At 55.9% G+C, this 11,604-nt stretch overlaps 1 protein-coding gene across 1 annotated transcript in view; it reads left to right on the top strand.

Annotated features, from left to right (window-relative positions):
• Positions 1-1,318: 1,318 nt before the first annotated feature.
• The window catches only part of VWA5B1 (von Willebrand factor A domain containing 5B1), a 43,499-nt gene continuing 33,213 nt past the window's right edge, over positions 1,319-11,604 (top strand). Inside the window, exons 1-6 of the mRNA XM_040645550.1 lie at positions 1,319-1,457; positions 3,200-3,352; positions 4,642-4,861; positions 8,171-8,316; positions 9,019-9,342; positions 9,950-10,074. Of these exons, the coding sequence (XP_040501484.1) occupies positions 1,319-1,457; positions 3,200-3,352; positions 4,642-4,861; positions 8,171-8,316; positions 9,019-9,342; positions 9,950-10,074 (1,107 nt within the window). The remainder of the gene's footprint in view (positions 1,458-3,199; positions 3,353-4,641; positions 4,862-8,170; positions 8,317-9,018; positions 9,343-9,949; positions 10,075-11,604) is intronic.

The following is an 11,604-nucleotide window of genomic DNA, read 5'->3' on the forward strand; positions in this document are numbered from 1 at the left end:
CCGTTCCTGTATTCGTTTAACCAGCACTGAGGATACAGCAGGGAGCACAGAGACCCGGCCCAGCCCTCCAGGAGTACACCCTGTACATGGGATGATAGCAACAAAAGAACTTCACACGACGAACTGCATCTGAGGGAGAGAGCTGGCCCTGCGGGAGGCAGATGAACAGAGAACGCTGGGTCCTGGGGGGTGTGGCTTCCCCACGGGGTGACCCTTGGTTGACACCAAAGGACGAGACGGAGGTTACTAGTTTAAAAGTGGGTCATAGGGTGAGCCTTTCAGGGGTGAATGGCAGGACCAAGGTGGGAGATCCCAGGACATGTTTGAGGAATGGACTGGAAGCTGGGAGAGCCACAAGGGCTGTGTGAGGATGCGGTGACTGACCCGCTGGAGAAGCCAGCAGGCCAGACTACACAGGCCCTCGGCCGTCCTAAAGGTTTTGGTCTCTGCCCCGGGAGCTGGGTGGCGGGAGCTGGAGAGCTCTCCAACTGGTGCGTCGCTAGGGAGGCCTGGCCACTGAGGAGAGAATGGATTGGGGGGAGCAGTAGATTCAAGAGGCCAACGGGGAATCTTGGTCCACATGGATACGGTGGTGGCTGGGACGAGGATGCCGGTGGCGGAGAATGGGTGGGTGCCAGGCGTTTGCAGAGATAAATCACAAGCTTTAGCCATTGGACTGCTATGGGGGCTGCAGGGTGAAAAAGAGGCGCCAGGATGACTCCCAGCCTTTTGACCTGCACACCTAGAGGAAACAGGTGGCTCCTTTCACTTGAGTATCTTTTGGGGGTACTCCTCGCCGCCCTCACAACCAGTGCTGACGGCGGTGGGTAGATTCCTTCTAGATGCCCTCTGCAATCAGAGAAGGAGGGATGGGGTGCACTATCTCCTCTCCCTCATCCTGCCTAGGGAGCAGAGATGAAGGGACTGACAAAGGGACGCCTGTGTCCCTGGGTTCCCATCCTGAGTTCGGGGAGCCCTGTCCTTTGGGGAGAATTCCAGGTTGGCCGTCAACCTCCTTGGGCTCTAACCCTGACTCTGCTCCCTCCCACTGAGTGAACCCAGGCAGGCCACATGTCTTTAGGGCTCAGTTTCTCTGCTGTGAAATGGAAAGTAAGGGAATTCCTACTTCTCTCAGGGATGGTTGAGAGTGAACAGGAGTCACTCCCTGGGAAGAGCGTGGGGAGAACTGGAAGAACAGCATGCTGGCTGCCTGTGGGGGCAGAAGTGGAGGCCGGGGCAGGGAAGGGATGGGGGCACCTCTCCCCACTTTCCGCCCTTCCTGTGTCTTGCAGGTCCTGAAGGCTGAGTAGCCAGCGGGATGCCTGGTCTGCTGAACCAGATCACAGGGGCTGCCCTGCCCCTCACCGCCTCCGATGTCACCTCCTTCGTCAGTGGGTACGCCCTGGGGCTGACTGCCTCTCTCACCTACGGCAACCTGGAAGCCCAGCCCTTCCAAGGTGAGGACCCCTGTTGCGGCTTCCCCAGGGCCCACCTCCATCGTGTGTAATCCTCACCTTGACATGTACTAGCCGATCCACACAGGGCAAGGCATGTACATTTTCCGAGCCTCAGTTTGCTCATCTGTGAAATAGGCACGGCAGTTCCTCCTCTCAGGCCTCCAAGCCAGTAGCTCATCGGGTCAGGATTTGGGCTCAGCCCCAGCCGGCTGTCCCGCCACTATCTCCATCCCACAAGGCATTCCCACCTGCGTCAAATGGCCGGTCCCCCCACTTTCTCAGGGAGCCTCCCAGTAGGAGAGGCATCAACACTCCACAGAGAACCAGGAGCTCCCACGCTTGCCTCTGTGACCTTGGGGAAGCCACTGTCCTCCTGCAGATCGGGACGCTCCTCTGCCCGTCGGGACGCCGGGGTTTGCAGGAGGAGCCAATGAGGTAATGCGCAAGCAAGGACAGTGTGGCATGAAAAGCAGTGTGAGACGATGAATCATCAGTGCGGGGCAGGCGAGAGCGTGCGGGACGCTGGCCGGCAGAAGTCTGTAAATCAATCGCCTCTCTTCCCACTTCAGGAAGGGGGGCACAGGAAGGCTGGCCAGGAGGGGCTGTGTAAAGTCTTACTGTGGCTAGGATTCCTCCTCATCCACAGTGAGGGGGGCCTCCTAACCCCCAGACTTCATGTCTTGGGGTACCACCCTCTGTCCCAACCATCTCGGTTCCCAAAGAAACCTGCAGGGAAACTGACTTTTCCTCAGAAAACTTCTGGGCCGAGAAGACCACCCTGGTGGTCTGTTCAGGAAAATCTCCAGGGGGCGACTTAAAATGGAACTTGCTAGGGGCCCAGGAGACTAAAGGACTGGCTATCATGGGGACGGTCCTTAGGCTTTCCACGTTCAGGGAGAGCCAGTCTCCTCATTTTGTAGATAAGGAGGCTGCGGCTCAGAAGGACGGGAGCCAGGGTCTATGGGGGGCTCACCATGGGCCAGGCATTGGGCTGCCCCAGGGTTCATGGGCGCATCAAATGAGATCCTACCTCCATCCCTCAAGAGTGGCCCCCAAGCCATCGGCATCACTCAGGAGCTGAGTGGAAATGCAGAATCTCAGAATTTGTCCCGAAACTACTGAATCAGAATCTGCATTTTAACAAGACCCACCCCTCACCCAGGTGACGCATGTGCTCTTAGAGTCTGAGAAGCACAAAGGTATAAAAACACAGGGCACACGGCTAAATCATGGTGGCTACTTTTTCCAGTTTTGCGACAAGCCCATGAGTTTGGCTCTATCGGCCCCATTTTACAGATGGGGCTGTGAGGCTTCAAGAAGCCCGGTGTCTTATTCACGGTCACCAGGCTAGGAGGGGTGGCAGGGACTGGATTAGAGCCTTCGTCTATCTCCTCCGATGCCCCAGCTCCTTGGCACATAGAACAAGTCACATAAAAACCTGGATTTCCACGTTGTCTTGAAAACTTAGAAGCCCTGGCCACGTGGGTCTCACATGCCAGCGAAGTAAGGCTAGCTGGGACACAGGAGCAGCTGTGCCTTTGCCCCACTGCTCCCACAATGCCTCTGGTGCCCTTACCTGACCAGCCCCAGAGCCACGAGGTCCCCACTGGAGCCCCCCAGCGTCCTCTAAGTGGCAGTGAGTACCGTCCATCGATCTGGCAAAAGACTTGGCTTCCCTCCCAGGGGTGGGGTGTGCAGGGTGCGGCTGGGGCACCCCGTGATGCTGGGCCCTTCCCCTGCAGGCCTCTTCGTGTACCCACTGGATGAATATACCACAGTGATCGGCTTTGAGGCGGTCATTGCCGACCGCGTCGTGACAGTACAGATCAAGGACAAAGCCAAGATGGAGAGCACCCACTTTGAGGGCACCCGCATCCGAGCCACCACTGTCACAGGTGAGGAGGACAGAAGGGCTGTGGCAGGGCCCGGGCCCGTCTGGGGTCTCGAGCAGACTGGAAGGACAGCAGTGGGGTAGGGTAGAGAGAGCACTACACCAGGAGTCAGGAATCCTGTGTGACCTCAGGCCAATCATTCAACCTCTCTGAACCTCGTTCCTGCTCTCCCCTCAAAATCGTGGTGAAGATCAGAGGCAACAACCCCATGAGCTGTTGCCTCTACCTCTCTCGATAGCATGTCCGTTGAGCTCAGAGGCTGTGGAATGAATCACACTAGGGCTTGACTCCCCATCCTGTTGCTTGCCAGTGGTATGAGCTTAAATAAAAAATTAAACTTCATCCGTAAAATGGAACAAATAATTGTATGCACCCAAAGCTCAACAGAGACGTGGTTGCAGAGATGACAGTCTCTGATACAGAGGAAGGACTTGAATCATGGCTACTGGGCCTGCTCTTGAGTCTACTGAGGCACAGAGAGGGTGAGTGACTGGCCCAAGTTCACACAGCAGGTTAGTGACAGTAGGGGTTTGAATTCAGACCAAGTATCATGTGACGTAAGAGATTCTTACCATTGGGTCTGCGATCGAATGCGGTTTGTTTACCCGGTCATCAAGACATTCGAGAATCCTTTAATGAGCACCCAGCATGTGTAAGATACCAAGTTGCTTTCAAGTTGTTACAGCTGCTCACAGGCTGGAAGAAGAGCTAGGACACGCTTCTTCGGGGTAACCGCAACAGGAGGTGGGAGGAGGGAGTGGCTCTGGCAGAAGAGGTCTGGATAATGTCAGAGGAGGGAGAGAGGGGCCGAGGGGGCATCAGGGAGGCTTTCATGGAGCACTTGGTGGCTGGGTGATGCTGGCTAAGCAGGGGTGAGGAAATGGGCCTGTCAGACAACAGGAGAGAAATGAACAAAAACGCTTGCCCCAAAGCTGGGAGGGTGCTTGAATGCGATTCTTTCAGGGGGAGCAGAGTCTGGGAAGGAACGGGGATGTGACTTCTGCCCGGGTTTTGCGGGTCCCAGCCTCCCACTCCCAGCAGGGTGCAATGGAAAGTAGAGATCTCTGTGGGTTCAGACCCCAGTTCAACGAGTCAGTTATTCGCTGAATGACTTGGGCAAGTTGCACCCTCACGCTAAGCCTCAGTTTTCCCATCAGCAAAAGGGGCTTATAAACCTACCACCCTTACAGGGAACTAGAGGTAACACATGCATAGCTGCTGACTCCAGGCCTGTCGCTTAGGGAACACTCTGCAAGAGGGGATTTCTGTCACCCCTCCTTCCTGCACACCAGGGAAGCTGGCTTTGGATGAGGATTTGGAGCGGATCCTGTTCGTGGTCAACCTGGGGACCATCGCCCCCATGGAGAACGTCACTGTCTTTGTCAGCACCTCCTCGGAGCTCCCGACGCTGCCCAGCGGGGCTGTGCGGGTCCTGCTGCCTGCCGTCTGCGCCCCGACCGTGCCCCAGTGCTGCACCAAGAGCATCGGCCCCTCCACCCAGCAGACCCAAGGGTAAGGAGCCCCAGCCCGGACCAGGGGTAGAGCCTTGGGGGGCCGCAGGGAGTCCATCGGAGGAAGGCAGGGGAGTGAGGGGTGGGAGAGGTAGGGAGAAGAAGGCGGGGCTCAGTGCTAAAGCGGCCACCATCCAAATAATTGCTCCCCTCCGCTCCCATTCAGAGCACTCAGAATCTCCCTGAAATGCCCCCTGTCGCTATGGGCCAGAAGCTCTGGTATTTGGATAGCTTGGGATTAGAATGTCCAGGCTTTATTTTATACTGCACACAGGAGGTGTTTTCTGAGCACCTACTAGATGCTAGGCACGGAGCTGAGTATTAGGAATACAGAGGGCACCACGCCAAGGTGGCTCCTTCCTGTTTGGAGCTTGGTGGGAGAGATCATGATCCAATAAGAACACTACTGATGTGTAGGTAATTGTTTCTGGGCTTGCATGCATAATTAATGACGTGAGAAGAGCCATGAAGGAGAAGTTCATTGGGCTGACAGTATGAAAGAGGGACCCACCCTGCGGGCCCAGGGGCCAGGCCAGGCTGCTCTGGGAGTGGGAGCTGGGCAAGGACGGGGAGGTGTTCACAGAGAGGAACGTTCCCACAGATAAGAACAGCAGTGGCAAAGGCCCTGAGGTAGCAAGGACAGGACTCCAGAAAGAAACCAAAGCAGGGCGACAGGAGACAAGGCTGTAGACACAAGGGACACCGTGTGGCCCTGGCCAACTTCAGATCTCTCCCAAAGCAACAAAAAGCCACTACAAGGTGTTTCAGCAAGGTGGGGCAGGGAACACTGCAAGCCCAAGGCAGGACAGTTTCTCTCTGCTGCCCTCGAGGGGTAGGCAGAAAGAGAAGGTGGGTCCCAGCCTGAAGCCCCTGCTGCTGAAATTGGGTCTCCTCCCTTTTCCCCACCTGAGGACTGAGGAGGGCGAGCATTTCCCATTAAGGGAGAGAGGAGGCCCTTCTTACTCGTTGCGTTCACATGTCTTTTGAGGTCTTATATTTTATCATTCATGGGTGAATTTTTAAAATCTATTCCAGAGTGTCTTTGCACCATTTTGACATTAAAATAACACTCACAATTAATGTCCAGTTAAACTACTTAACTCCCGCAACCCCAAGCCCTGTCTCAAACCTTTGAGCCAAGCTGAAATCCAGGACAGTGCACCCTGTATATCCAGGAGTTTCATACACACCTTGGTAGGGTTCTGGGGACAGCCGGGAACACAGAAGACAGTGTCAGCAAACTTCTGGTTGCTACCGCTAAAATGCTGGCCTCAGGCCGAGCTGGGGGGAGGGTTATTGCAGCTTCCCATGTGAAGTCAGCCTGGAGGGCACTCCTCGGTAATTACCTGAACAGTAATTAAACACCTACTGTGTACCAGGCATGGTTCTGGGTGCTGGGAATACAGCAGTAAACTAGACAGACAAGGTCCCTGCCCTCATGGGGCTGGCATTCTGATGGGGGTGGGGGACATGGGGACAGACAGTAAAGAGATAAGCCCATAACATGTAATACCTTGGGTGAGTTCTATAAAACTAAATGCTTCATAGCATAGAGGCTAGGGGGGGATAGATAGATAAATAGGTTGCTATTTTAGCAGGAATAGATGGTTTAGGCAACATTTGAAGCCTGATCTGAAGAAAGGGAGGGTGGAAATACACTGGAGGAAGAACATTCTGGGCAGAGGGCAGAGCAAGTGGTAAGTGCAAAGGCCCTGAGGCAGCAGCGGACATGGTGTGCTGGAGGAGAAGCAGGAAGGCTAATATGGCTGTAGCAGCATGGGAGCAGGAAAGAGAGAGGTCAGAGGGATGATGGAGAGTCCGATGATAGGATCTTGAAGCCTAGGGTGAGGACTCCTGTTGGCACAGCAGAGAAGCTGGCAGCACAAGCCAGTGTCAGACCAGGAACATCAGACGCATGTGGTGTATTGTCAGATTTGCTTTCTAGGCTGGAAAGTTTCCACCAGAGTCTTCCTCTTTCCTCCTCCTCCCTAGCACTTGGTGTTACCTAATATTCTTATTTTTTCTTGTGTCGCTCTGTCTGAGCCACTTTGAGGTTCATGGGGATTTGTTGCCGGCTTCTCTCGAGAGCACCTGTTTCACTCTGCCTGCTGGAAGGGGCAAGAATAAACATCTCAGGGCCTCCCAGACCTCTAGTTCCTGGACCCACCAAGGTCTTGAATGTTCCCAGCTCTGGTAGGCCCTGCCTCTTGAACACAGAAGGCTCGGTGGTGCCGATGTCAGCAGGTGCAAAGACAGCACCTACATGCCTTTGACCCAGTAGCCCCAGACATAGTCTTTCCTAAGTCCAAAAAAGGGACGCAGACGAGGATCTTCATGGCCTCGTCATCTGTTGACACAGGGAGGCTGGAAGAAATAAGTACATGATAAGAGATGCCCCCAAGTAATCTCGTGTCCCCGCAAAGGCTGGTTTGCAGACAGCCACATAGACCCACATAGACCGAGCTCAGAAACACAGCAGCGAGCGAACAAAGGAAGTGATTGAATGTGATTCAGGACACAATGCGCTGCCTTCCATTGAACACACACAACCACATGCCACCGCACCCTCCCACCTCCCCCCACCACCACCGGGACTTCACAAGGAGCCCTGTGTGTCAAGTATTAAGCACGGAGAGCAAAGAGCTTAGAGGGTGTGGCCTTGGGGGTGGGGGATGGAGCGGGATCAGAGGCAGAGTGGGGATGACCCAGAAAGAGAGCCCAGAAACTTGAGCCTTCAGCAGGTGACACTTCACTGAGCTCTGGCTCAAGGCGCCTCATTATTATCCCCATTTCATGGATGAGAAACTGAGGCTTGGAGATGTGACTTGTGCAGGGGGTCCCAGCTCGTAGAGAAGGGCAGGGAGCCAAGAAGCAGGGTGATGTGGTGTTAACCTCTTCACTGTGTAGTAAGACTGACCTGGCAAGGACGCGCTTTCTGCCAAGTCCTAGCCGTGGGAACTTAGGCTAGCCGCTTCATCTGGTGGAGCCTCTATTTTCCCATGTGGGAAATGGGGAGATGGGGGCCCTGATGCCTCTTCTAGGGACACTGGTGAGAACGCTGTGTGCTGCTGCTGGGGGGCACCAGGCCTGGCGCCCGGCCCATCCACTGTAGGAAGCTGCACCTTATGCCTGAGTCCGGGCTCTCCCAGGAGGCAGGTCGTGGGGCTAAGGGTGTAAAGTGGGAGGAAGCTAATCAGCCCCCTTGAGAGCTGAGCTGCAGGGGTCCCCGGGCTGCCTGGGCTCACCATCGTCTTCTGCCTTTCCACTGGCCCCCTGCCTCCTCTCCTCCTCGTCTTGACCCCCTTCCCAGCAAAGACAAGCATTGCTTTGGCACCCGCTCTCTGGACTCCTGGAGCAAGCTATGCCTGGCGTCTCTCCTCGACACCAACGTGTCCAACCCCATGGAGTACGAGTTCAACTTCCAGCTGGAGATTCGTGGGCCGTGCCTGCTCGCAGGTGAGACACAGCTGCCCAGATCCGGACTGGGGCTGGGAAGGAGACCTGATGCCCCAAAGTGGGGAGGGCTTTGGGCCAAAAGCTGCCAGGGATAGAGAGGAGGGAGAGGGTAGGGAAGCGGTCCTGCCCAGATGGAAGACAATCTGAAGTTCATGGAGCCTCATGGACCCCCGCTTCCTGAACCCCTACAACTGGCCCAAAGATGAGCCCCTCCCAAGGACAGGCTTCAAGGCTGTCCCCATGTCCACCTCAATGGCTCCCGTGGGGTGATGTCCAAAGGGCCATGGATGTCCTTGGTCCTCTCCTAGAGGCCACGGCCGCAGAGGTGCTTCCTGGTTCTTACTTTGCATGGTCGAATCACCTGCGGAGCTTTCAAATCCTGCCGCCCAGACTCCACCCAGAGCTACTGATGACAGTGGTCTGGGGTGTGTCCCAGGCATTGGAATATGTCAGAGCTCCTGGGTGATTCTAAAGTGCAGCCGGAGTTGGGGACCATTGTTCTGATGGCTCCCCTCCCCCAACCCACTCAAGATTTTAAAGGGATACAAGGACACGGTTTCTTGCCACTCAGTGTTCTCCCAGAGCAGCATGACGTTCCAACATGAAAAGCACTTAGAGAGGGCCCGGAGATCGAACTTTGAGCTCTTTCTTTCTTTATGCGCCCTGAGAGGAAGCCACCCTTTGACCCCAGTGGATCCTGAGGTCGGGGCAGGAAAGGCCATCGACACCATCTGTCTAAGCCCCCATTTTTCAGATGGGGGAATAGAGGAGGCCTGTCCGTGGTTACACAGCAGGTCAGGAGCCCCTCATCTCTGACCTGTGTCTCCGTGTCCCCCTCTGAGTCCTGTTTCTTCCGAGACTGCCGAGCCTACTCCGCCTCTCTGCGCCCCACAGGGGTGGAGAGTCCCACCCACGAGATCCGAGCCGACGCCGCCCCGAGTGCACGGTCAGCCAAGAGCATCATCATCACCTTGGCCAACAGGCACACCTTCGACCGGTCCGTGGAGATCCTCATCCACCCCAGCGGTACTGTGCGCCAGGCGGGGCCCCTGGGGAGCCTGTGGGAGGGAAGAGATGCTGATCCCGTGGGGCCAGGCACGCGGCCCCTGGTCCAGTGGCCAGGCCGGGGAGAGCGCAGGGGCATGTGGCAGAGAGGAGACCAGCTATGTGGCTCCTGGAAACATGAATCCAGTTGGCAAAGCTGAGTGCCCGGATTCTAGCTCCAGAGGCCCCAGGGTCTCCTTCACCCATTGGGGTGCATTGCCTCCAGGGAAGCTGAGCAGATGACTTCTGAAATCCTAAGCTCAATGAGACCCTCCCAGCTCTGAACACTTAGAGAGCAACTCTTTTGTCTCTTTAAGGATTCATAAAATGTCAGGATCTGAAAAGATCAGAGCCCGGTCTCTCTCCCGTTTTACAGATGGGTAAACTGAGGCCCAGAGAGAGACAGTGAGTTATCCGAGACCACTAGGCTCTCCTGCCTCCCGGCTAAGGAGTCTCCCATGGCCCCACACCACGCCAGGCAGTCAGGGATTCTATCCCCCTCTTCCAATCGGGAGTCCTCCCCACCGTGAATTCCCTGGTATTGTCCTCACATTTGGACAAGTGCCAAGAACTGATCTCATCTCTGCAGAGCCCCACATGCCACACGTCCTGATGGAGAAAGGGGACATGACCCTGGGAGAGTTCGAGCAGCACTTGAAAGGAAGAACGGAGTTTATTAAAGGGATGAAGAAGGACAGCAGGGCAGAGAGACAGGTGAGGGTGGCTGGGACCGAGTCTGTGGTGGCAGAAGGGGGGTGACACTTGGTCACCACTGGACCAACAAGGATACCAAGCAGCGGAAGGGGGTGGCTTATCGGGTCACTCCCACAGCAAGCTGGTGGCAGATCCTCATCCCTGTTTCCCTCAGCGGGCTGGGGCGCCGCTGGGAAGATGGACAGCCAGATGCAGCAGGCACCCTGTCCTCCCACCTCCTGCCAGGCCACCTCCTCCTGGTGCCACCAAGGGGCCTAAGCCAGGTGACATTCTAGGCGGCTGGCAAAAACAACCTTGGTCTTCTCCAAGTTACTCCACCCCACAGGGCCCCCAGGACCCTACAGGCAGGTGCCCTCCCAGCCCCATCTTTACCCCTGGGCCCTTCTTTTCCCACCTGCTGAATGGGTCTCCTCTCGTCCTTCCTCTGAGATCCTTGCTGCTATTATGTAAAGAATAAAGGCAGAGCAGAGAAAGCCTGAAGAAGACCCTTTCTCGGCCCAACCCCCCCCCCATGAAGTGCCAATACGAGGAGGCCTCCACAGAGGGGTGAGCTGGGGAAGGCTGGTACAAGGCCGGGACCCTGGCTCTAAATTATACCAGCAGAGTTTCCTGCTCATGGCCCTGCACACCAAGCCAGGCCCTGAATGCCAAGTCAGGTTTAAGAACGATGGCACACTTCTTTTTTTGGTCTCCCCTTTTTAGATGAGAACATTGAGGTTTAGCACCCAAAAAGAACTGGTGAGCTGGGAGGAGGTAAAGATCGTTCTCTTGGGAGTTGGCTTTGGTCGACGTGAGGCTAAGGACTTAAGAGTCGATCCTGGGGGCAGCTTCGCTGGATTTAAGAGCCCCTCCCTGACTGGCAGAGGACTATGGCAAGGGGGGAGGTATGGGAATGTGTAGACCGCTTCCTACTCACATCATCCCCATTGTTAGACATCCCTGGAGGGGCCTGGTGGGGGGTGGGAGGGAGGCAAAGGGAAAGGGTCAGTAGCTCATGGCCCATATCATTCCATGTTAGGGTCCCCACTGGAAACCCTGCCTTCCCAGAGGGGCCCTCTCCCCCAGATGAGTCATTGGGAGAAGAGGCTGGGGCCAGATTCTCAGAGTGGAAGTGGCCCTGAGCTGTGGGAACTATAGCATGTGGGCAACAGTGGAGGCAGTGGGGCTCCCAGGCCTGGGGCTGGCTCCCCTGCCTGCCAACACCTACCAATTAGCTCTGGGACTGCCGAAGCAAATGAGAATTTGCCACCTTGGGTTGGTTATGCAAATACCCTGTATTCTCGTGAGCTCCAGGGATGCTAGGGATCACTCAAAGCTGCTAAGAAGTGATGAGTTTATTGTAATTGGATAAAGGCAACCGGAGGAGACATTGGAGAATCCTCTCTGAGAGGCAAAAATCAGGTTCCCAGAAGGGGCTCCTTTCACCAGCAGATGTGGCTGTTGCTGCCTAAGGCTCTGTCTTCCAGAGAGCCAGGCTGGGCAGTGGCCTTTGGCAAAGGAGCTCCACGGCGGGGGGGGGGGGGGGGGGGG

Source organism: Ursus maritimus, unplaced genomic scaffold (genome assembly GCF_017311325.1).
Source record: "Ursus maritimus isolate PB19 unplaced genomic scaffold, ASM1731132v1 scaffold_32, whole genome shotgun sequence".
NCBI lineage: Eukaryota > Metazoa > Chordata > Mammalia > Carnivora > Ursidae > Ursus > Ursus maritimus.